We start from the raw sequence: 26,889 nt of genomic DNA, 5'->3' as shown, positions 1-26,889 counted from the left end.
TTCAATCATGATTTTATTCTTCCTTCACAGTTCTCAAGCTCCATCAATGCAATGAAATATTTTCTGCCCAGAAAAGTCATTCCAGATTTGTATACAAAAGTAACCAGAGTATCAACTGGCAATTATGAGGTGAATGTTTTAAGTAAATTTATTGGGTTTGCACAGTCTGGTTTTGGTAGCAGAGAGGCTACAGAGATGTCTTCTATGAGAAACTGCTGGAAGCTTCTTCCATGTGCCTGGAAAATCCCTGGTGGCTCCAAAGATGGACATGCTGCTTGTATAATTAGAAATGATGGTAACACTTCTGTGATAACATATTTAAGAAGAATTCAAAACCAAAAGGGATTGCAGAGTTGTAATTTTGACTAGAGAAGAGCAGAGAGAGAACATGTGGGAAGAACAACTCTGCAGACACCATGGTCAGTGAAGAAGGAGGGGCAGGAGCTGCTCCAGGCACCGGAGCTGAGATTCCTCTGCAGGCTGTGGTGCAGCCCATGGTGATGCAGCTGTGCCCCTGCAGCCCATGGGGATCCATGGGGGATGCAGAGATCCACCCACAGCCCATGGAGGGGCCCATGCTGGAGCAGGTGGATGGCTGGAGGAGGCTGTGATCCTGTGGGAGACCTGTGTAGAGAGGGGCCCTGCCCCCAGGCTGGAGCAGCCTGTCCTTGGAGCACTGCACCCTGTGGGAAGAGGGACCCACACTGCAGCAGTTTGAGGGGGACTGGTGCCCATGAGATGGACTCACATTACAGCAGTTCACAGGGAGTTGTTTCTCCTGAGATGGAACCATGTTGGAGAAGTTGATGGAAAACTGTCTCCTATGGGAGAGTCCCCATTGTGCAACAGGGGAACAACTCCTCTTCCTGAGCAATGGGAGAAGCCTTGGGTGATGAACCGATCAAAATCAAAATATTTAGGTCAATTTCCTTTTATGGAACAGTTTTCTTTAAAAAAAGTTTTCCTTAAAAATTGTTTTTCTCCTCATGCACAAAGTGAAATTACACACATTTATGAATAATAATAATGTCTTACATTTTACCATCACTTATCAGGAAATACTAATTAATCAACGAAACAGCAACTACTCATTCTGTTTTGCATTATTATGGTGTTGGCATGCAGCTGACAGCTAACTGGAGAGATGGACAGAATATTTAAATATCAAATACATTTCTTCAGCCTAGTTGCTGAAGAACTTTTTCAGAAAAGTTGCTCTGCAATAATGAAATGATTGCCAGATAAATTTGCTGAAAATTTGTCAGGCAGCAAGTAGTGTATTTGGAGTCAGTATAATCAAATACCTACACAATGTTAACACAGAATCATGAAGTCACAGAAGCTCTACAAATCAAAATTTATTCCAGTGCATAATTTTTTGGAAAAATCTTGTTGCACAAATGTATTTGCCACAGTACTGGAAATAGAGTAAGGCATTGTGCATCAAATTATTATCAGGAAATCTGGGTGTTTTCCAGTTTTCTTTGGAATTTACTTTATTTTTGTTGTTATTGTTTTTGTTTTTGCAAAAACCCCAAAATACATGTGGAAGAATTCACGAGGCAGACTGGAAAGATAAAATGAGATGAGCAAAACAGAAGACTAAAATAAAGGAAAAGGGGAAGTATGGCTTAATGGTGGCAATGTTTGATGGTCATCATACCATGGTTGATGGTTGGACTTGATGATCTCAAAGGTCTTTTTCAATCCTGATGATGATACAATTTTGTAAGACAGGAATACATGATCTGAGCTTTACAATGAAAGTGAAGGGCAAAAGTACAAAAAGTAATTATATGTGCTAACAGAAGGCAAAATAGTAGTGTGGTAAATCTGTACTCCTACTGCCCAAGGATACATTTTTCCTCTTTTTATCTTGTCGGTTAAATCAATAAGAAATTGTTTTCCAAACTTTGCATTTTATTTTATGTTGTCCAGTCATTACATCCTGCAGAGATGAAAAATATTATCACTGTTCAGAAAGGGTACCAGTTGCTCCTTTGGCCAGAATATAACTAACAAAAAGAAACCTGAAGACTGGTTTTCAATACTTTTTTTTTTTTCTTTAACAATAAAATGACAGTGCTTTAGCCTTCTCCTTTGAAAGAAGATGTTGGAAAGTATTGTTATTAACTGTCTCTCCCTATTCTACTCAGCCACATTTTCACATGTTTTCTTAAGACTTCTGTCCACTTGGATTGGAATAGCATTGGACAGTAATGTAAAAAGTCAATAGGAGGAGGTGAGAAAGAGGGGTGTAGAAGCAAAGAGGCATAATGATCCAATATGTCCAGTTGTCTCCAGGAAAATCCCCTAAAATAACGGAGCAATAAAAATAGTGGAGCAGTATTTAAATTTTTCCTATCCACATAAGCCTTCTTGCTCTACTTTGTAGAGAAATGTAGAGGCCAAAAACTATTGCATAGCTACATTTGTCTGTAAAGATCACAAGACTCTTTCCTCTCTCTGCACAAAGTGCAAAGATCCTTTCACATGAAGTGAGCACATGCTCTGTTTCCATATGTCTTGTCATCTTCCTTTATGGTCCAGGACATCAGAGCACACGCAATGCAGAGCATGAATTCATAGCAAGAACACTTTGCTTCTTTTTCAATTTCTTACTGGCTTAGAGAGATAACAGAAGTTTCCCCTAACAAGAAGATCAGCTGAAAAAATAAATTAGACAATTAGCTCAAAGTAGCTCATCATATTTGCTGTGTATTCTAGTTTGTTGGTTTTCTTCCCTTCCGTAGCCAATACCTTTTGTCTTATATAACAAGCTATAATTATTAGACTAACGTCACTCAAAAGTCTGACTCAGCTATTAATAATGCTAAAGATAAAGGAGCACTTACTGCTGGGTTTTGAGTTATTTTGTTCCCACTGAGTCAGGAGTTCTTTGCCAAGAGCTTTTGAAATCTTCCACTTTGCCATTTGAACTTGTGCCTTTTTCACAATAGTAAGCAGCACATTCAGACCCTCAGTATGTACACCCACACACCATGTCCTGCTCATACATCAATTTACATTTACTTTGTTATTCTGCCAGCCTTTCTTAATTCTACCAGTCATCCTTCCTTTTTGCAATTCAAATGAGTCATGGAATCCTTCAACCTGTTGTAGCATAAGAAGTTTTCCTACATTCTTGTTGACAATGGTTTCCTGAGAGCCTCAATACAAGCAGTGACTTAAGGTGTTTTCTAAATAAGGTCTTGAAAATTATTTCTGTAAATATGACTTCATTTAGCAGCTGAAGTACCCTAGCTCTATACTATATTCCCCAACAATATTTTTTGGGAATTTTAGCTCCTACCTCAATTGATAAAATATGGCATAACCTATTTCAGGTCTGGGAGAAATGCTCTTCAACTGTGGTCCCTTAGACTGTAAAGCTCTGTATTTGGTCTGGCTGAGATGGAGTTAATTTTGTCACAGCAGTCCTCACAGTGACATGTTTTGCATTATTAGCTGGAAAGGTGTTGACAACAGAGCGCCTTGGTCGCTGCTGGGCAGTGCTGGCATAGCACCAGCCTCTCTTTTCACCATTAGGCTGGGATGAGCAAGATCTTGGGAGGGGACAGAGCCAGGACAGCTGACCCAAACGAGCTGAAAGAATATTTCATATCATGTCTGGTCAGCAATACAGTAATACAAACTAAGGGAAAGGAGGATAAAGTGCGGGGTGGGGGGAGAAGATTTGTTGTTATGATGTTTATCTTCCAGAGCAATTGCACATATAGAAGCTTTACTTTCCAAGAGGTGGCTGGACATTACCTGCTGATAGGAAGAAGAGAATAAATCTATTGTTTTCCTCTGCTTCCACATGCAGCCATTGTTTTTACTTTATTAAACTGCCTTATTCTTCACCCACGTGTTTTTTCCATCTTACTTTGTCTCATCCTCCAGTCCTCCCAAGGAAGGAAGTAACAAAGTGGCTTGGTAAGCACCTAGCATCCAGCCAGGGTCAACCCACCACGAACTTAATTTTGCACAAATTCTAATCACAGGCCTTCTGTGTACATACCTAAAGGGGTCTGCAACATGTTTCTGCATTGTTTCCTTCTAGAATTCTGCTTTTTCCTCATGACAGGACTTAACACACAAATCTTCTTTACAGCTGCCGAGTTGTACACAGGTAACAGCTATTCAGTTTGCTAAAGCTTGTTAAACTCAAATGGTCATTCATTACAGGAACAAGACACATCAATCACCACAGCACAACTCTACTCCTTTCTACACCTAAAGATTTCAATTGAGTGCTTAGAAAAGCAAATTGATCTTGTTAAATAAATCTACTCATATTAAATGAGAAAATAGGAAAAAAAGACATTATTAGAAGCATGGTGGAGATTCCACAGGGCTCAGAAACCTGTTAACCTGTTAAACAATTCATCGTGGGGGTTTTTAGGCTCCTGTTTCATTCAAGCAGATCAGCTTTAGAGATAATCAGTCTTCTGCTGTTTCCCTTCTGCTTTCCAGAGTTGTTTGACAATTCTCTGCAGTAATTGAAATTTAAATTTGTCTTATACATTGTCTCAGGGACAGTTAGGGAAGTTTTGGCAAAATTCTCTTAAGAAGGGAGGGGTATGGATGATTGAGCTAGTGGGGGGGAGGGGGCGGGAGGAGGAGTGTAATGAGTGCACAGCAGCATCAGGGTGAATCCTAAATTTAAAATTAGTACAAAACTAGGATTTGGCTGACTACTTGTCATTGCTTAAGGAAGCTCAGAGTCTGTAACTTAGTCTGGCTCAGTGGAAGAAGTATGGGATTGGGAGAGATGAGACATGGGATTTTGTTTCCACATTTTAATTGCTCAAGTATCTTCAGTTCCTTCTGTCTCTCCTCCCTGCCCATTTGGATCACCATAAACAGCAAGCTCTTTGAAGCAGAGATCATCTCAACACATTCTGTGCAGTTACAAATCACTGTCTTAACACTTTTGCTCATCTTCAGTGAAGATTTTCCCTTTCAAAGATACACTAGTGGCTACAGCACAGCATACTTTCAGAAGAGAAACATCATGACATCAATACTCTTGTTTAATCATGGTCAATTTGTTTAGCAGCTAAAACAGAAACAGAAAATGTTGATGCCAGGAACCCTGATTTTTACCTTATATCTGTCTCTTAAATCTTGCTCAAAGACAAATAGTGAAAATTAGATGGATTTTCTTCATAGACAAAATTTTATCTGCTGAAAACTACTGTCACATGAGCATCTGACTGGATGTTAAATATACTCAGTGCAGACAGCCCAGTGTGCAAGCTGCAGTGCAGGCTGCAGACTGAGCTCTGCCAGGACATGAGCCTGAGCCTAAGCACAAGACAAGGACAGCCCACCCTTTGCACGTCAGAGGGCACAGGGACCTGTGGCCTGGCCAGGTGACAGGACACCGAGACACAGCAGGAGCCGAGAGCTCTGGATGAAAAGGGAGACTTTGGCATGCTTGGACTGTGAAGGTACAAAACCCCAGGGATTCCTTTGGTCAAGGTCCCTCCTCAGAGGCTCCATTTCAGGCTGTTATCTTCTTATTTAGTTATCACACCAAGATTAAACTATTTTAAGGATTTTGGTATGTGAGACTTTGTTATAGGAAACTTGGGGTTGAGCCAGTGAGGAATCCTGGTCTGACTGTGAGTGGGGGGATGTAGCGGCAAAAGAGTCCCAGCTCAGCTGGTGCAAATGTGACTGCCAGAGTGGTTCCTGGGTAGTTTGACAGGGAAGCTTCCTTAGCATGGAGATTTCTTGTTACAGTCAAAGAGTTTTTTCCTTGTGCCCTGAAACTGAATGAGACTCATGCCTGGGCAGTGACATCTCAGGATGCACCTTGGTGATTGATGGAGAATCAGAGAATTCTCCTGAAAAGAGATCTTGGGAAATTATTTCCCTTGTCTTTGCAGATGTGCAGGCCATACCAGAACTACTTGGTGTGATACCACAGCTCTCCTGCTCAGGTTTGCCAAATGACTCACACTATAAGTTACTCCTGATGTCTCTCTTGACACTTGGGGTATTTTGATCTCACTACAAGGCATGCAGATCTCTCCATTAACTGATCACCTGTTCAGAGACATGAGCACCCACTGAGATCTTCAGTATTTTGACACACTGACCTATTTTTTTTTAACAACCCCGTAGCCTATAATTCATAAGTAGTTTTACCATCTTATTTGGGTGTTGTTAGGAGATGAGTTTTTAAAATATTGTATATTTCTAAACTACAATAAGATGAATGCCACAGATAATAGATACCAGGAGACACACACTCATGATTCAAAGCCTTACCCCTTTACTCAGCTAGAAAGTATATGTTCTCTAATCAGGGGATTTATGTTATTCCTCTTATGACACTAGATCAACTTAGATCAACTAAAATACTAGGTATAAAATTTTAAATACCTTTTTAGCTTCCCTCCAAATATTTTACAATAGTTAGTGAATTAAATTGTATTTTAAGTTGACACTTTCTCATCTCAAGCTTCCTTTGAAAATGAATAAGAATAATAAATAAAGAAGACATTTTAAAAGCCTCTTTTTTCATTTTACATGCACAGAACTAATATTTAATTGCTATTTAAACATGAATGATGAGCTAGAAAGTGGCATACACCACGGTTTAGCTAACATTGCTACACAGGCTACATTAGCAAAGAAGCCACCCACTCAATAAAAAGGAGCTACTCTGCTGCTAGATGTAAATCATGCTGCTGAAGGACATAATCTGTACCTACAATGGACACACATGTAAGAGTCTTGTGGGTTTTATTTGGCACAGAACCACTACATGTTGGCTAGAAGCACTGGCAAGCTTCAGAACAAAGCATTAAATGCTCAGAACCTATTCACCTCCACAAAGGACCTGCTGGACCAGGGATCTAACCACAGGGAAATGGTATTGCAAGCCCACTAAATGGAAGTAGGCAGAGGCATCAAAAAGGTGAAGATCTGGTCCCATCCAGAGCACAGCTGTGTGGGATGGGCATGCAATAACAAAAGGATTCATTAGGTCAGCAGTGAGTACTCACATGCCCATGGCCAGGAGGAAGCAGGGAAGCAGCCTCTGAGTCACTGTGCCTCCTGGGCCAGGACCTAAATTTTAGTCATCAAGACCATTTAGAAGTGATGCCTGAGCAGAGCCAAACAAGGTACCTTAAGTCAGGATGCAGTCAAAGAGGGTTATGGGAAAACAAAATCCAGCTGGGATTTGAATAACCATACCTTGGCATTAACCAATGAAATACTTAGGCCACTCTTTTTCACTCTTCTCCTTTTAATACCCATGTGGTGGGAGCTAAGCTGATATGTATGTTCAAAAAAAACACTGAAAGTAGAAGCATGTGGTAGAGGAGCAAGTTCCAGCCAAGCCACATGGGAAGGCAGCTTTTACTGTAGCTACCTACATTAGTTTTATAACCACTTTTATGCACAGGTGACATGGATGCACTCATGCATTTCGTGAACAAAAATTAATTAACTGGTATGTGGACAAAATTAGAGAGAATCACTCACATCTTAACACTAACAGACCAATGCAGCTATTAATTTTAAAAATGCTTGTATTCTGTAACCATTTCCTACATGATCTGAAGTTCCATTTTCTCTGTAGCATCACTGAAGATAATGGGGACTTTGAGTCTTTATATAATAATCAGGAAGAAAAGTATGTCCATATAATTGCAGCTTGGATTTTATTTTTTGAACTAGTTTATGTCAGTAATGTCAAAAGTCAAGTTTCTGAACTCCACTATCTTATCTTGTGGATTTGACATACCTGAGCTCACATTGCGTGTTTCTTTGCATGGATGCTTTCAGAATTATTATATCTGTAAGATGAAAAATTCTCTTTTGTAAATGCCAGAGTTGCTCTGTCTGTGAACTGTGCGATCTTCATTGAATTAGGGTTATTTAGAGCACAAGAAGCACACCTCTCTCTTTGAAGATGATGAGGTCATCTTCTTCATGGTTCCTCCTTGTGAAAAAAATCATGCTAGAGAAGGAATTTTCTGGTGTTTGTTTTGCTAAAATGGTCCCTTCAAGACACTTTCACTTGTTTCAAATTAGGGAAAACCCATCTGCTCATTTTACAAATGGATGGACCAATGTAAAGTGTTACAATACCACAGCAGAGTCAGTGTAAAGACATGTTTTCAGCTCCTGCTAAAGGTCTGTTGAACTTCCTCAGTTAGCCTTTTGCTAGCATGCTTTTGAGGATTCACAAACCCCTCTGCTCCATATGACATCTGTAGAAGCAATAAACTAGCAGTTTAGGGAGTGGGTCACAATAAAGAGTTGGAAACTTCTGTTTTCAAATATTCCTGAACCTGACTCAGATGCTTACATACACTAGTCCTTAAGCTTATTTATGCTTTAAAAGTTATTTTTCCTAACACCAAACACAGAAATGAATTTTTCTTTGAAGTCAGTTGAAATCATAAATCAGTATTTTGGGGACAGGGGCCAGAAAATTGTTTCCAGTATACAGGAGAAAAGATGAAAGTAACATGGAATGTGAAAGAGAAAACCCAGTTTCATAGTAAGAGCAAATGGCAAATATGGGCTTCCTTTTTGGGTCAAATTTTTTCTGACACAGAATACTCTTCTTTTAAGGTGTGCAATATTTCATCACTATTTAAAACATTCTGTGAACTTTTAGGACAGAAACAACAAAGTCTACAAGCAGTACAGCATAATGGGAACTCTTGACAGCAAGATCTACAAGAATGAATGGAGAAGGTAAACTGGACTTGACTGAGGCTTTATTTTCCCTTCTTCCATGCAAATACTGTTTCTTTGAAGTAACATTAGCAAAAGCAATTCAAAGCTCAGCCATGTGTACACAGCACTGTTATTTCTTTACAGAAACTTTTGTTGTAATAAAAAAAGTAAGACCTTTTACCTTGATACAGAGCTTTTAATCTTCAAAGCATTCTCACGGATACATTCTAGCTAATCTGAATACCCCTTAACACAGCTGAGGTTGATTATTATCACAATTCTGACTTCAGGAGGGACAGGGTTTAAATTACTTATATGGATGAAAGTATTTGACGTCTGACGAGGGATTAAAACTCAAGGGTCGCTACATCCTAATTGCCCACAACAGACCTTTTTTCAGCTTTGGTTTGTACTGTGAAGAACTATTATCTTATTTACAAACTGCTTTCTATATTTACCTAAATAATATACTATTTTTTGTAATTAAGGTGTTTTTTACACTAACAGTCATGTTTCTGTTCACGTGATCCAGGTTTCTAAGCTCTGTCAGCCCTATGACCAAAACTGTTAGAACAGTTGTGGGGGACTTATATTGTCAGGTCTTCCCAGACTTCTAAGGATTTTCAGAGTTTTCAGGTATTGATTACATGTACACTTCTACAAAAAGTCTCTTGAGACATAGAAAAATTACTTTACTTTAACGTTTGAAAGGCATTAATCTGATATATTAACTACCTATTTTCATCTAAATGTTCATTTGTATTTTTTGAATGGTGTAATGTGTAAATTATTTTTACATATTATTTTAACTTCAGCTAAAGAAACACTATCCATGAGATAAAGCCAACAGAAATACTACAAAATCAAAGCAGAAAGATTCCAAGTAATTGTGCATTTATTTTATTTTTGAAAAAAATGAAACATCACTTAACTGTTCCTTTTTATTCACAGAAATGGATTTAGAGTTCATCATTTGAATATGAAGTACAAAATGCAATCTCAGGGAAAATACAAAGCTATCACTTTATTTTAAGGTGCTCTTTTCTGTAATGCCATACATGGAATTGTGAACTGAAATTGCAGCCTCTCTAGTAATCCCGTAACAAGCTTTTTAAAAGCAATTCAGCAGAGGAGAATTGTAGGATTAAACAGAAAGAATTGCCAAGAATTATTCATTAAAAGATTCTGTACACTAAAAGCAGAATATATGCCTTCAACAGAACAAGAAATACATGGTAAATTTCAGTGATATTGCGGCATTATGGCTACACACTGAAGCCATAAAAGAAGTTAGCTACAAGTTCACCTGAAAAACTGTAACTTCATCTTAAGAAGTTAAGATGTAGCACTCATGTCCTTCTTTCTCTCTTTACGACCGGATTTTCCAAAGTATATTTGTTACCAGTATGCTCTACATTTTGCCCTGCAGAAAGTTTCAGCCTTTATAACAAACATCCCAGCAGTGTACGGAGATCGCTAGCACACACCGAAGACAGTGTTAAAAAAAAAAAAAATTAAAAAGTGTTTTAAACAAAAAAAAAATGTTTAAAAGTGTTTAAAGCTGTGCAGAGGGCGCATCCAGCCGAAGCGTGAGTTCAGCACTAGCTCCCTCTGCCTTAAGTTATTGGGAGTATCCATTTCTTTCTTTATACAAGGAACTACCCCAAGATCTTAGCAGTTAAAAGGTAGGACATACGTCCAGTGACGACATATGTCCTGAGCCTGCATTACTAGCAGATGTGCGACAGTTTTTTAACAGGGAGGTTAAGTGGCACGTGAGAATAGCATGCCTGGGTGACCAAGGTGTCTCCAGCCAACAAAGTTGCTTCAAAGAAAATCTCAAACACTTTTACAAGCAAATGCTTCCAATTAACAAGACAGCTGCTGTTTTTGAAAGGTATACATTTAATAAAAAAAAATATATATAAATAATTTCTAATACCTATAGAAATAAAATGGATAAATTTATAAAAACAATTGATGTGTCTCAAAATGTAGGATTATGCTTTGGTAAAACAAATGTTCCTCCTAAATGTATGGACTGGTAGCAACAAGAAAAATACCACAGACAGAAAAATCTTAATTATTAATACAAAATAAGAGTGTCTCCTTTTTTCTATCACTTGAAGCTCTTTTTAGCTTGGAGAGCTAAACATGTGTAAACTTTCTGTGTCTGTTCTTCAAAAAGAACTATTTTTCTTTTTTGCAAAATATGCTCCAGCTTGTTCTCAGACATCTTTTTGGATACTGAAAAGACAATCCTTAATTCGGAGTACAATAAAACTCTAAATTGATTAGATTTTTTTTATTTAAAACAAACGTCTTTTACTTAGCTAAAAATATTCTAAATTAGTTATTTTCATGCAGGTTAGAGCTAGAATTTAGGCGTCATTTTGCCGTTCTGGCACTCCAGGGCTAATTAGCACTTTTTCGCTTCATGATACTGGATTTTTTTACTTCAGGGATTTTGTGGCTCTGTTTAGCTCCACCTCTGTTAGCACATTCAAGAATTTTAATTGGGGGGGGTGAAGTCAAACAAACCGCTGTGTTACCAGGAATATGGAAAGACGGTCCGACTGAAATACAGACCCTCTGCTAACTACGTTTTCAGAGAGACCGAGCCAGGGCTTGGCAATCTGAGCACACAGTTGCAACTTTAAGTCGACAAACTATTTCCACCACACCCCCCGCAGCACCACTCCGGCTCCACGCAGCGGAGGCTCCCAGAGTCGCCTTGGAGCGTGCAGGTGGGAAGGATTAAGGAGCTAAGAAGCCGGGCTGGCGGCGTTAGGCACGGCGAGACTCCCGCTCCCCTCACGGCCCGCCACTCCCGAGCCCGCCGCGCCCCCCGCGGGACACCGCGCGGGCGGGTGCTGCCCCCTGGCGGCGGGAGCGCCCTTCCGCGGCGGGCTGAGCGCGGCCCCCGCGGCACCGCCCCGCCCTCCCTTCAGCATGGCTGCCGCCGCCGCTGCTGCCTCCGTGCCTGTGAAGGTAAGCGTGCTTCCGCCCAGCGGCGCCTCAAGCGGGAGGGAGTGGTGTCCATCGTCGCCCGCAAACCCTCCCCGCCGCCGTCTCGGGGAGGCTGCGGGAGCCAGATGGCGGGGGCCGTGCCACTGCCCTCCCGGCGCTGCCGAGCGCGTGCCGAGAGGCGCTGCCTTCTTTGCTTGCTTGCTTCCTTCCTTCCTCCTTCCCTCCCTTCTTGCCCGCTGCGTCTTTCCCAGCTTCCTGCTGCCTTCCCACCCTCCTGCTGCGCCGCCTGTCGGGAGCGGGCCCGGGAGGGCGGCGGTGCCGCTGTGGGGGGCGGCGCCCGCCCGCTCGAGCTCTCCCTCGCCGGGGCCCGTGCAAGGGCGCCCGCGGCCGGCCCGGAAGAGAGGATTTTTTTTTTTTTTTTTTTTTTTTTTTTTTTTTTTTTTTTTTTTTTTTTTTAGTTCGGAGAATTCTCCTTTTCCGATTATCTGACCCGTGTGCGGTGTGTTGTATTTGTCACTGGGAGTGATGGTGGCGGGTCTGTAGCTCTGGGCTCTGTTTTTAAACGTGCACGGAACTCTAAGCTTTGGCAGAAGTAAGAGTGCAAAACTCTTAAGACTCATTTCTTGTGTCTTTGAAGAACTGCTTAGAGCGGTGATGGCGCCAGGCGCAAGCAGGCCGCTACTCAGGCACAAACTGTGCATTATTTTTCTGCCATGAAGTGAAAAGCCCCAGTCCTTTAACCTGTCTTTAGTGTTCAGATTTATTCTTTTAAGTGTAACTTATACGCAGCTCAATGTTTGTCTCCTTTTAAGCAAAATTATTTGTAATACCATCCTCGTCCCTTTCTCAGTATCCCCAAAAGAGAAGAGAGGAATACAGAAGGATTTTTGTGTGGTTGTCGAAAAGACCCATAGGTGATCATGATATGTACTAGTGTTTAAGACCCACAGATGAACAAGTGTAGGCTGTTACTACACAGATACCTCTATGCCTTTCACTTAAGCCTTGGAGAAGTTCACCAAGCACCATATGAAGAAAGGCATGCACTTCAGTGTGATTGTCACTTGGACTTTGATGAGAAATGGGTTTGATTTTTGCAGTTACTGTTGTGGTAACTTTTTGTTAGGTTTCACTTCTGTTGCTCTTCATCCCACTGTTTGAGATTCACTGTACTATAATGCTATTTTACTTGAGATTTAATTCCATATGACCTTCAATACAGGCTCTGTTAAATTTTACGAGTTACATCCTTTCTGTCCCTTTGTAGGATGTAAAGTCTCAAATGGAGAATACAGTCTTACATCTTTCCATTCTTGAAGTCATTCCTAGGTGTGAGATCAGTTCTCTGGCTTTTGTGGAAAGGTGAAACTCTTCTTCCTTGGTCACATCCTCTCTGCCTTCCCATGTGTTCAGCTCCTGGGCTGGTAGCTGGGAATAGAAGTCAGTGCCCCTGACCGGGGTGTTGTGGTTTAGACATGACGCTCTCCAATTTAGTGTTCCCACTGAAGCCACTCCAAACCACACATCTCCCCATCCCCTGCTGCAGAATGAGAGGAGAGTTGGAGGTACAAAAGGTGCAGATCATGGGTTGAGATAAGAGCAATTTACTGGAAACAACGAGATAAGAAAAACACTAACAACAAGTGTATAACTGAGAGAGGTGAGCAGCTACTATGCAACTGCTCACCACTGTGCACAGCCCAAAAATACCCAATTGTCATGCTACCCTGACCCCGAGCCCCTTCCCCTGTTTTTGGAAAATGATAAGAAGTGATGTAGAATAACCTCCAGGTCCTAGACATGGCCTTTCCAGACTACTGCAAAGATTAATCCTGTCCTGACTGAAGCCAGGATGTAAGGTATCTCTCCCACTGAGCCTAAAGCATTTATATTCGCTTTGATAATTCACTCGGAGGTTTGGGAAGCAGAATTTAGTATAGAATCAGATTTTTCTGTCTAGTTCCTAGATACAAGTAGTATTTCTGGAGATCGTGTAAACTGGAGTGAAATAAACAGGGCAGGAGATCTTTTTCCTTGTATTGCCTTTATTAAAAGTGATCAGCTCGGGATGGGGGGGTGGACAGGTCCGCGGTTCCCTGCAGCCGCTCGGAGGAGGAGGAAGGTGCAGCTCTGTCCCCTAGGGGCAGAGACGGGAGTCTAGTCCTCACGAGGGCAGTGGGGGAATACCCCGGGTTCAGTTGGGCTTGCCGGTCCAGGAGTCCTGGACCCGACTGACTTTTAGCCGGGGCTAGGGGCGACCAAGGTTTTCAGCATCTCTGCCCGCTTCAGACCTCGCCCCTGCTGTCCAAACACCACCCTGACCTCTCAGTTCTGCTTTGACTCGTCTCTTTGGGGTATTTTCCGGGATTTGTGGGGGTCCCGTACCGTTGCAGTCTGGGTTTTGATATAAATTTGCATGTCTCCTGAGATTCCCCCCCCCTTCCCACCATCCGGGGGTTGTCATCCTCTTGGCAGCAGGCAAGGGTGGTACTGAAGAAAAGAATTCTCCACAATAGAGGGTTAACAATGATACTCAACAGGTGATTACAACATTTAACCAACAAAAGAACTCTTGGCCAGCTATCTGTTCCCAGCTTAACTTTAAACTCTGCAACCCTTTTCTTAAAAAAAACCGGGTAACTCCTTTTTTACTCATAACATGGAGGAAAAATATTTGTCAGGTAAAATTAATTTTTGGATTAGAGCTGCCAGCTCCAAATTGACCTTACATGGTTGGAGAAATAGCTAGATCAGAAATCTCTGCTGCCTGACTTTCCTTCCACTGAAGTAGAATTATAAGTGAGCCCAGCATTTCTCTAGCCAGGGTTGCCTCAGGTGGCCTGAGGGCCGTCCAGACTGCCACTGTGGTAAATTTGCAGTGGGTAAGAAAGCAGAACAAACTCAACATAGTCTGGATCTTCTGTGCTTTGGGTTCTGCACCCTGGGAGCTGTGAATATTTTGCAAGCTCTTTCTGACAGCGTGGCTATTGGTGTAAAATCCTGTTCAGGAACTGAACAGTGCAGCCGAAGTATGTATTGATGCTGCTGCAGCCCCTGGGTTATGGAGCCTGAGAGCAAATTTGAGAGCAACCACACCAGGCCTATGCTGCCACAGGCCAGGCGTGCTGCTTTCTGTACAGGAACAGTCTGTTACTGTGATGGATCTGTGTGTTTATAATAACCTTAAAACACTGCAGTTCCAAAGTACAGAAGTAACTTATGTCCTGCATCTGTAGCTGCTGTCTCCAGCATTGCGCTTTTTTCCTCAGTCCCAACAACTTTCACTTTGCTAAGTGTAAAAGTTCAGTTCCCTTTTGTATCCTAAGTCATAGGCCACTAGTGTTATATCCAGCTAAAACCAGTAAAGTGACTGAAGGAACCTTTTTTTCTTTCCCTAGATTGAAAAACTAAAAAAGGCACCATTTTGGTCCTGCCCTCTGGCAATGGAGCAATCATCAGTTTTTACTGAATATATGCACGAAGAGTGTTAAAGATAGTCTTTTCTTGATTTTGAGTTTTGTGGTTGTTCCTTTCACAATTCTTAAGGCAATTTGTTATTCATCGTAAAGTGTACGTAGTTTTCAGGATTTTCATGAGCAATCCAAGTCAGAACCTTTGTGATAGCTAAGCAGCAGGAGTAACACGGGAACAGACACATCAATATTACTCAAACAGTGGTCTAGCTTTTCCCTAAAGCTCGTGTGTGTATTCCAGGTCGGAGTATGTGGGTTAGCACTGCTGTTTTCCTTTGCATTTCTTCTCGTGCTCCACAGGGGGGTAGCAGAAGGAAGTAGGAGGCCGGGTGAAACCATCTAATGTATCAGAGTTTGCATCACTGGCTGTGGAAAGCTTTGTTAAAGAGGTGTTTATTTGTAACCAAGTCCAAAGAGCCTCTCATTGTTGAAAAGAAGTGCTTAATGAGCCAGCTAATACAGTGGCTGAACAGATGGGGTCTCTATGAATGTGAAAGTAAGAAAAAGCTGGAGTAAGAGGCAGCTCTCTGAGTGTTGTGGAACGAGGGTGTTGTATGTTGGAGTCTGGAGGTTTTACTCAGGAAATTTTCAGCCTTTATGGTAATAAATAAGTCACAAAGGTTCAGATTTTGAAGCAAATCGGTCATGATATGTATTCCGCTTGAAAGTGATATGAACTTTGCAACAACTGATCACACTGAAGAAAGAGGCACTCATTTTCTCTATGTGTGATAAATGGTGACATAATTTTAAGTACCATTACTAAGCTTTCAGTTGTGAAAAGCTTGACAATAACAATTCCATCCGAAGAGTTACAAGTGTTCTGAACTCCAGAAAAATCTTCACTTGATTGAAAATCTAATTATCCCTAGAGAGACAAAAAACAAGTTACTTTTCAATGATGAACTAGAAACAAGAAAAATCAGATGCATTTTTCTCAGCTGAAATATGCAATCACAGGCAAATCAAAACACAACATAGATTTTAGTTGGGAAAACTCTTAGATTTTTTGTGCTCAAGTCAGCACAAAAAACTATATATTTTTTTCCCCACAAAGTTTTCTTTCTTTTGGAGGTATAATACCATATAGAAATGCCTGTGTCCTGGTTATGGCTGTAGTAAAGCTAATTTCCCTTCAGTAGCTGCTCCAGTGTTGTGTTTTGGGTTCAGAATGAGATTGGTGTTGATAACACACTGATGTTTTGGGTTTTGCTGAGTCATGTTAATCCTAAATCAAGGACTTCTTTTTTGCCTGTCTCATGCTGTGCCAGGGAGGGAGTGGAGGGGTGGGTATGCAAACAAAACTGGGAGGGAGCATAGCTGGGACAGGTGATCTAAACTGATTGAAGGGATATTCCATGCCATGGAACGTCATGCCCACTATATAAACTGAAGGAGTTACCCATAGTGTGGCCATTCTGGATTTGTGAATGGGGTCTGGCATTAGTCAATGGGTGCAGAGCAATTGTATTGTGCATTGCTAGTTTTTCCTTTTTTATTATTATTACTATCATTTACCCTTATTATAATGTTTTACTTTATTTTCAGTTATTAAGCTTTTCTCATATCAGCATACAAGTTTTACTTTGATTCCACTCCCTGTTCCACCAGAGTGCAGGAGGAAAAGAAGGGGGGTTTGAGCAAGCGGCTGTGTGGTTCTTAACTTCCAGCTGGGCTTAAAACCGTGACAGCCTGATATTCAGTATGGTGGTTATATGTAAGACTTTTTGTCTGTATAAACAAAAACTCTTTGTTTTAATGGGCTTTCTCACTCATTACAGGCATTCCCAAATAATCTTAATTTATACATTGGAAATAAATGTTTAATGGCACATCTTTGTGCGTTTCTTCATGGCTTTTTTAAATTTGGTAACTTAAAGAGGAGAGCCATGGGGGAAGAAATTGGCAAGCTAAATACAGTTGTTTAAAATCAGTATTTGAAATTTGCATTCTGGGAAAGTGTGGTGGGCATTATGCTTTGTTAAACTGTTATCTATCCTCATCTTGATTTTGTAGCTTCCTGGTTAGTTTTTCAAGCATGCAGTTAAATGTGAATTGCAAGACTAATATGTACTTTCTGTATAAGATTGGAATTATCGGTGGAACTGGCCTGGATGATCCGGATATCTTAGAGGGAAGAACAGAAAAATATGTTGACACTCCTTATGGCAAGGTCTGTATAACCTTTTCATTTATTGCTGAATTTTTTGCCAATTTTCAAGATGTTTGTATGCTTTAAGAATTTTCAGACTGGTAAATGAATGTATAAAAGAGGTGCTGGCACAACTGTTTTTAATTGCTATGTGTTGGGCGATTCTTAGTTTGTAAAAACAAAGTATTATTGCAAAGATGATGTGCAAAGGAGACTATACCTCTTCTCATTTGTAGATTGAATGAATTTAGAAACTCACTGCTGCATTTGCAATCAAGGGATAAACCTTCTCTTTCGATTTTGTACTGGTACATGACCTGTATTATCTATCAGATTGGTCCAAGAACCTTTCTGAATTGCAGAAAACTCTCCTTTGAGATATATGAGGCACCATTTTCCCAGTAACTAATGAATTATGTTTTACATGCCAATGTAAGGTCATTCTTATAGCCACATAATTTGAAAATTATTTAAAAATTAAGCTCTGAAACTGTGTTTGTGAGACTGGTACATCTGAACAATTCTCCTTTACATTGCTTTGGCCCTTTTCCTCAGCAGAAGGGAGTGGTGGCTGGGGCTGTTGCTCTATATGCAGCATTGGGTACGCTTTGAAGGACAATTCCTGTCACAAAGTGTTTATGGCACAAACAGCAAGACAAAGGATGAGGGAATTTTATAGGCAGGAAGTCAAGGGATGTTCTGGTTGTCATGTGAAGCTCACAGAAGAATTGGATCTTAGGTAATCATGTCATAGGACATGGGGAGTCTGCATGCTTTATAATTGCCATTGGAGTCTACCAGTGTATGCTGGTATACATACAGAAAAATCTGGTATCTGGTAGCAAGTGCTATTTTGTGACTGGAAGCTTGGCAGAAAACTCAGTGGTATGGTGTGTGATTGAAAACCAAATCCAAGCCTCCATTCAAAAATAGTTTAAAATGGAGTGTAAAGACCAAGAGGAGTTTGTACCACACCATTAGGAAACGGAAGTATATTAAAGGAAGTGAAAACATAATGAAAATAATGCATTTGACTTTTCTATCCTCTTTCATAATTAGTTAACAGATTGTAGTAGAATGAGGAGAACTTACCTTCTCTGTTTTCTTTACTCTGGTTTCCAAAAGTAGCCAGCTTTGGTCTGAAGGAGAATCCGCTGGCTAAGCCAAACCAATTGCCATTGCATTCCCTGTTTCTTGAGAATCATGGATGTTCATCACAGCATGAATGTGTTTGGAGACTGCTTACAAAGCAGAGGTAATACTATGCTTGTAGCAGATATTAACTGAAGCTTTCCTGTCTAGGACAGATATAACACTTCTGCCTCACAGGGTTCTGTTCAGACCACAGTTAAGGGCACAGTGGCAACACAGCATTTGAAGGTCTGTTCTGTCACAGCATTGAGGTGTCACAGGATTTGGGGAATGCAAATTCTGCAGTGCAGTAAGTGGCCTACAGTAGGGTTCTGTATTCCTGAGAAGACTAGGAATACTTGCAGGATGGCTCCTGCACAAAGGAGTGAAATAATCTTCATCAGCCATGCAGCTTTGGTCAGTACAGAAGGCTTTTTTACTATATATTTTTTTTTAACTAGTAAGTAGCTTATCTAGCAGTTTAGTTCTTTTATTGTGTTCTTCACAGAATGCAACATAAACAGCAGAAAATTGATGTTGGTGTCTGTTGTGGATTGTGATGGACTTGATCAATGGACTGCCTGTGTCTAAGCCTGCATGTTACACATTTAGCATAGACTGAACTTAAAAAATAAGAGCTCATGAATATTTTTTCTTTGATTGAAGGGGATGAGAATAGAACTGAGACACCATGGTATGAATCCAAGCCTGAATTCAAGATAATGTCCTGAGCTGAACTGGAACTATTAGGCTGACCTAAATGGAGTCAGGACACAATCAAAGAAAGATAGCACAGCCAAACTGGAAGCTTTTATCCTTTTACCTGTAATGGCCTGTCTTCCTTCTTTCTCTCTGTAGATCTGAACTTCTGATAATCAGGCCATTGACCTGATGGTTGTTTCATGTAGATTTCCTCCTGTATAGATTCACATTAACTTCAGTGACTGAATGCAATTTCCATTTCCTCCTGTATAGATTCACATTAACTTCAGTGACTGAATGCAATTTCCAGTTCAGCAGCTGATGGATCAGCCTTAGTGTAAGATGTGCAGAACTTAGTCCACAAGTTACAGTTGCACAAAGTGCAGTGGATTTTGATTGAAGCAGAAAAAAGCCTCCATTTCAATTAGTATTGTTAATTATAAGAAGGTGGATCAATATTCACTTACTTTGCTGCTGAGACTTTTTAGTATTCAGGAAGGAAATGTTGCAAAACCTGCCACTCATTTTAGAGCTGCATAGTTGAGAGGAACAGCTATTGCTGAATGCAAGAGGGCAGTTTTATTTTTATCTAAGTGTGCTTGGAAAAGTTTAGAGGTTTATGGTTTGTTACTATTTTTTCCTAAAGTTATGTTTTGTTCTTGATTGTAAATTTCTATAATTGTAATTGTTTTGTTCTTGATTGTAATTTCTGTAAAACCAAATTGGGACTTGTCTGCCATAAAGATACTTTTTCATAGAACTGTGAAATCAGTGGAGAGATAATCTGCCTGAAATTTTAAGAAGTAAACGGCTTAATTTAAATTAACTTTGGAATGCTATGGTCTTTGATTTCCTGCGAGAAACAGAGATGAAACATCAACCTATTTAGTTCAAGCAAAGCTAGGAAGAATGAGAATGAATGTCAAAAGGAAATTGCAAGGCATAGTTATTAGAATGTATGGCCATTTCCTTCTGTCATATAAAAATGCAAATCATACAATTCCACTTCACTTAAATCTTTAATTCTTAAGGTTCTAGACAAGGAAACTTGTGCCAAAAGATTTTTGACTCAAAAGCTTTCTGGGGTAAATGTTCCTTGGCACCTTTGACATTTGACAGCAGCAAAATAGATTTTTCTTTAATGAAAAATGCTGTTTTCTTTTCCTTTAAAAGATGACTAACAGCTTACTTTTTCTTCATACAGAGTACTTGAATTATCTTCTGCTTTGGCCTTCTTGAATCCTAAGAATCATTTAACTACAAAATTTAGCATTAGGGAATGTGGGGAATATGGAAATTTTTAAATTAATCTATTATGACAATTTTTTGCTGTTCTCTTTGTTGACATTGATCCTCTATGATCTAGCAAGTTACATTAGTAATAGTGAAAATGCAGAACAATAGCTTTTTAAAAAACTAGGTATACTTACAGCTCTTAATATCCCAGCTGTCTTTTCTCCTTGGCTTCCACCTTCTTCAGTACATCAAAAATTTGGTATTCTATGGAAAATATCCCAAAACCTTTTGAGATTCTATTCCCAGATATGGAAAATATTAGTCTCCTACAGGATAATAGTTGCTGTTCCAAGCAAGTTTGTCTTCATCATTGAATTCTGAAGCTCCTAAAAAGCTTTGTTCAGAATATATTTTCAGTTAGATTCTCTTCCTTTCTGAAAGATGGATCTTGATTCTGGTGGGCAAGGGGTCTTCCCACTCTAGAAAATTATTCTAGAGGCTCTGTGGTTTTTTCCTGGTTATAAATATATCTGGCAAACAAAGCAGGGGGTAGTTTCACCTTTCAATTGAGTGGGTTTTGTTTGCATCAGGAAAACTTGACCATGTAACATAATACTTAAGCTCCTCTTCTGCCTCCCCAAAACAATGTACATTGTTTGGTTCCTAAACTAGCTCACAGGTTGAATGGAGGTTTGCAGAACCTCTGAAGTACTTTTTCATCCTGAGTCTTTCATATTCATTCTGTTTTCTGTTCCAGCTAGCCTGTGAGGTGAGACCAAGGGAAAAATTAATTCTGTAGACAACACATGAACGGTAGTTTATGCATATTAACATTATAGACAAAGGGGATTTATTCTCATTGTTTGTTATTGTAATAGTTTGGGGTTAATTGCCCAGGGTTCTAGTATTTCCTTTCTGTTTTGCAACAATGAGTAATATATATCATACTTGTATTTTGTGAAAAAGAGGGAAATGGTTGAAGACATTTATTAATTTTTATGTTTGAGAACTTTTTAGTGGACCTTTTATTAAATCACCCTTTAAAAATACAGTATTAGAGCTTTGATTTCAGATTGTACCATTGAAAGCTTTTATTATTTTATCATCACTCCTGGCTATGACTAAGATAGTAGTAGAGAGGTACAGCACTTGGAAAAAACTAGTGGGAGAAAGAAAGCAGAATGGAAGTATACATTAGCTATGTTATGTGGTTAACACGTCATTTGAAATGTCTGTTTCTGTCAGTTTATGCACATATCAATAGTTGGTCCAGCTATTCAATCTCTTTACAAGCAAACTGGATGAAGGGATAGAATGACCTTTGAGCCAGTTTGCAGATGATACCAAACTGGGGGGAGTGTCTGACACACCAGAAGGCTTTGGTGCCACTCAGAGGGACCTTAGTCTGGAGAATTGAGTGTACAGAAACCTAATGGAATTTAATAAGGGCAAGTTTAGAATCCTGCACCTGGGGTTGAATTCCCACCTGGGGTGGGAATAACCCCAAGTACCAGCACAGCTGAGGGCTGACCTGCTGGAAAGCAGCTCTGTGGAGAAGAACCTGGTGTGGTGGATGACAAGTTCACCCTTGTAGTCAGGAGGTCCAATGCTGTCCTGGGGTTCAGCAGCTAGAGTGTGGCCAGCAGGATAAGGGCTGTGATTCTCCCTGTACCTGGCCCTGGTGAGGCTACATCTGCAGTGCTGTGTTGAGTTCTGGGCTCCTCAGTGCAAGAAATACAAGGAGCTGATGGAAAGGGTCTGGCAGAGCCATAGAGGTGATTCAGGGTCTGGACTGTCTCTCTTACAGGGAGAGACTGTGGAAGCTGGGCCTTCTTAGTCCGGAAAAGAGAAGACTGAGAGGGGGTCTTGTCAGTACATATAAATATTTTAAAGGTGGGTGCCCAGCGGATGATACCAGGCACTTCAGTGGTGATCAGTGACAGGATAAGCAGTAATGGCCATAAATGAAAACACAATATGAGTAAGAATTTCTTTACATTGAGGATGGCAGAGCACAGGAACAGGCTGGCCAATGAGGTCATGGAGCCTCCCTTGCTGGAAACACTCAAACCACCTGGATGTATCCCTGTGTAATCTGCTCTAGGCAAGCCTGCCTTGAGCAGAAGGATGGACTAGCAGACCTCCACAGGTCTTTTCCAACCCAAACAATTCTGTGATTGTGTGATCTTTACTTAATGTTTTTTAATGAAGCATGATGCAGTTATCTGCAATTCTTTTCTTAAACTGTCCAGTCATCATTTAGCAGTGCTGTCTTTGTTCCAAGTGTTTCTTTTTCTCTTCCATTTTTCTAGAAATCATGTGCCAGAAAGATACTCAGTATATCACGTGGAAAATGTGCAGAATACATTTTGTGGAAATCCATGGAGAGGTGTTCCGCCAGACTGTTACACAGCCATCCTGAAGCCTTTTGCAGTGCTAGGATATGAGCAGATAGGGAAGGAAACCCTGGCTACAGCAACTAGATTTTGAAGCCTGTGAATTTCAAAGCTGTTATGTTCTTTTTGCATTGTCAATGTATGCCAGAATTCAGTGGAGTTCTGTAATGGGAATGAATATCAAACTACCCTAAGTCTTTTGAAAATGGGTATAGTAAATTTAAATCTACCTGTTGGAATAAACCTTAATCTGTTACTTATAAAGCAAAGAGCCCAGCTAAAATCAAAATGCTGACCTTTTTAATAGGAGGCAAGAACTTTTGCTGGAAATCCTCTTTAGTTTTTAAGAGTATTTTTGTAGTCTTTTGGGGACTTCTTAAGTCCCCAGTTTTAATAAGTGCTTATTACTTAACACAGCAAATGTGTGTAAAAGAAAGAAAATCCCAAGTGCTAATTTTTGTGAACCTTCCTTGTTATGGAATGTTCAATGGCAAGTTGCTGTGGCCACTAGACAGCAAGGCTTTTGCCCTTTGTGAAATTTCACTCTTAAAGCCATATTTTTTTGAGAAGAGTGTATGTAAGGTAAAGATTAAACACTTAAATATTAATAGTTTAATATTAAATGGATACTTGAAAAAAAAAGAGGTCGTCAGAATAACTACTGTTCTATACATAAATTTTCTGAAATGTTCTGTTTTTTTAAAAATAAGTAGTAAGTGTCTGCCAGAATTTCAGCCTTGGTGATTGAGTAAGTTATGGTGCTTTAGAGAGCTTTCAAATGAATAATTACCAAAAAGAGCAGTGCAATAGGAAGTAGAAGGTGATGTTTTTTTTAGAAATGGGTGTCTTTAACGTGGGGCTCCCATATCACTTTACTGTCAACCTCTGCAAATTAAATTTTCAAGTGTATAATAAAATCAACAGCTGTAAATTAAATACTAATTGAAATCTTACCTCTAGCATTAGAATTTTATTTCTTTTCTATGAAGTAGCTGGCAGTAGAACATTTATAAATGCTAATGTGTGATTCACGACACTTGCAAACTTGTGATCAGTAAATAAACCATAGTTTTGTTAGTAGCTGTTTTAACAAAAAGGAAAGCTATCCCTGAAGGCCAGGAGTAGAACACAGCCCACAGAGCAGTTAATTTATTGTAATGATGATTGATGACTTGGAGGCTGCCTCTCATGGGCGCAATGACCTGTCTCTGTGGCAAGGTACATGTTCCAGCTGGACAGCTAAAATCAAAATGCTCTATTGTTCTGGCTGCTTGGTAGTCAGGAAGATTGTATTTTCTTGTTGTATAGCTGTAAGAGAAATCCCTGGGCTGAGCAAATACAACACTGCTTCTGCCACTTATGTACCAGAATTTCTCTGTTGTATCACATTTCATTTCCCAAAAGCAGGACTCCCAGCAGCAGGGGAGAGAGTTTTTCAGGAAGCTGGGGTTGAGTAAGGGATGGGTTGGAGGAATCCTACTGCGAACTCAAGTAAGAAAGGGGACAGAGAAGAGAATGGCGAGTGTTATGGAAAAGAACAGATTAAATGGTTTTTATGTTGGAACAGGGCTTTCGTAGAGAATGGCACCTATTTAGCAAAAAGAAACTGAAGTTTACAGGAAAGAGTGAGTCATGTAACCAATTTGATGGTAACATGTACATGCTACTATTTTTGTGTTTGAAATACTCTTTTGATATATTAGAAAGTATTACAGTTTCAAACCCCTAAGTAAAGAGTCGCAATGCTAATTTTTGTATGAACATAGAAAATTTGTAGTAATCCTTCCTGTTTCAAGTTTCATCTTCCTGTTCCAGGCAGTTTTACTAACCAGCCATATCAAAATACAGGGCTGAGCTCAAGAAAGTGTGAGAATACAATGGTAACCAGTATTTTCTTTTGTAACTATTGGGGTTATTTTTGGGTAGTAGTAAAGGTTTGTAATGTGATTGTCAGACAGTAACTCATTCTTATGTGTTTGTTTTGCAGCCATCAGATGCTCTGATTTTGGGAAAGATCAAAAATGTGGACTGTGTGCTCTTGGCAAGGTAAATGAGCATTTTAAGGGGGTTTGCATTAAACCCCCTTAAAGTCTTCTCAGAATTTTTTCTCTTTTCATTAGGTGAACTGAATTTCTGCTGTGGCATGATCTTACTCTGTATTGTTGCTAGCAAAGTCCAGCACAAGTTTGGGTTTTTTCATAAGCAAGTTTGATGCTGCAAGGACTGAGAGTATTAAAAATGCTGTCTAGGTTAGGTAAAAAAAATCTGTTGGGTTGTATTGCCCTAGTAAGAATGGCAGCCTGCAGGGCCACCTGCTCTGATGATGGATAGGTGATACTGATAACCTTACTAATTAATTCATCTGCTCACTATGATTGCAAATTTCCTTTGTGAAACAGAGAAAATGTTTGCTTCCAGATGAACTATGTCTCTGATACCACCTTAAACTTTCCAAATCATTCCCATAGATTATTGAATCCTCTTGCTGTTACAATTGTTGCTTAGGGGCCTGCATCCCCTGTAGTTCTCCCTCCCTATATAATTCTTACTCAGACATTTTTACTATACTTGAAGATACTCTGGATCTGCAGATGAATGTGTGGAAATTTCCCACTGGTGTAACCATGGATGTCTAGGACCAACATACTACTGGATTAAATGTAAGAATACTAACATAGTTCCTGGCACCTGAGCAGAATGGACAGAGCAGGTGCTGATGACAGCGACTCTCAGCAGGCCAAGTCAAGGTAATTAGTCAAGCACAGGATCTATACAGGGAATCCAGGCAGGAACCTTAGGAGGTAAGAGACGAGGCTGTAGTGTGTGTCTAAAGCCCATCCTGCTCTGGAGACAAACTACAGATAGGTCTGAAGGCTTTGGGGGAGACTCACTTGTGGACTGGCACACTGAGACATAGCTCAAGCCAGGGGGTGAAGACTGGGGCCTGAGCTTGGAGGCAGGAGCACCCAATCTCACAGGGATCAGGAGTTTCTGTGGAGGCCCAGGGTGCGACTGGCCAGGGCACTTAGGACCCAGTAGTGCACTCAGGGACCTGATTCTTTTCATTCCAGTGTTTTTCCATTAAAGCTGCTGACTGCTAACCATCTCTACAACACTTCTGTCTGTTGTTTTTTTCTCATCTTTCATGGACTTTGCTCATGTATTTTATTACACCTGGACAACATTTTTCTCATTTTCTCAAATGAACTAAGTCAAGTTCTCATTGCTGTACTGTTTCAAGCTAGACCTTGGATGACAGATGTCTGAACAATTTGGCTGTGGTTTACCTTCTCCCTGGGATTTATGACCATTCATATTGAAACCTCCTAAGTTTACTTTTAGGGCTAAGGTACATGCAAATTTTCTTTTGTTTTTGGCTTCTGAATCAGATTGGAAAAGAAAAGGCATGTATATTCCATAAGAAGATTATGACAGCTACTGCAATAAAGCAGTAGATCTGTGTGCCTAGTAGCTTATCAGAAATGCTAATGACAGCATGGGAATCCTCACTGACAGTGCTTGATCTTGTTGTGTGTAGTTCCTGAATGATCAAATTCTTAGGGCTTTTTGGCCTCTGAAAAAAAACCAGTTGAGAAATTAAGTCCCTTCTTTTCTCTTACATGATTGAAAATAATTTTCTAATGTGTTTAATCATGTATATGATGTGCTTCTGTACCAAAGATAGAGATAGCACAAAAGCTTGTGCTTATAAGACCAGATATTTCCTGTCTTGGTGAAAAAGAATACTGCAGCAGTGTGAAGTCATACTTTTAATTTATGAAAGCTGTCAGATCACTTAAAGATCAAAGAGAAAAATGTGATGATTCTACTGTTTTCTTTGGAAAAAAGACAGACTAGAACACAGTGTTCTGTGATGTGCTGCTCTTTGTGTAGGGGAATACAAGCAATGCTTCTGGGCAGAAAATTCATGGAGGTGTAAATAAATCTTCTCCCTAGTGCTTGGAAAAGGGGTTTCAGAATCTGTGGAACTGACTTAGAAGATTCATAGAAAAATGCTCATTTTAATCTTGAGGCTGCTGAAATATATTTGAATTGTATTTTTAAGATTTTTTTCATTAGAGTCTTGAACTTAAAATTTTGCATTTAAAAATAA

General features: G+C 40.0%; 1 protein-coding gene and 1 long non-coding RNA gene across 2 annotated transcripts in view; both read left to right on the top strand.

The window, feature by feature from the left end:
- The window catches only part of LOC108962927 (uncharacterized), a 33,948-nt gene extending 30,082 nt beyond the window's left edge, over positions 1–3,866 (top strand). The window contains exon 3 of the long non-coding RNA XR_001991655.2: positions 31–3,866. This is a non-coding gene — a long non-coding RNA (uncharacterized LOC108962927). The remainder of the gene's footprint in view (positions 1–30) is intronic.
- A 7,636-nt stretch (positions 3,867–11,502) lies between these two features.
- Positions 11,503–26,889, top strand: part of MTAP (methylthioadenosine phosphorylase) — a 33,071-nt gene continuing 17,684 nt past the window's right edge. The window contains exons 1-3 of the mRNA XM_050987398.1: positions 11,503–11,706; positions 17,245–17,331; positions 24,763–24,821. Of these exons, the coding sequence (XP_050843355.1) occupies positions 11,668–11,706; positions 17,245–17,331; positions 24,763–24,821 (185 nt within the window). The 5' untranslated portion in view covers positions 11,503–11,667. The remainder of the gene's footprint in view (positions 11,707–17,244; positions 17,332–24,762; positions 24,822–26,889) is intronic.

This window comes from Serinus canaria, chromosome Z (assembly GCF_022539315.1).
Source record: "Serinus canaria isolate serCan28SL12 chromosome Z, serCan2020, whole genome shotgun sequence".
Classification (NCBI taxonomy): Eukaryota; Metazoa; Chordata; class Aves; order Passeriformes; family Fringillidae; genus Serinus; species Serinus canaria.
This window is presented reverse-complemented; position numbering and strand designations above follow the sequence as displayed.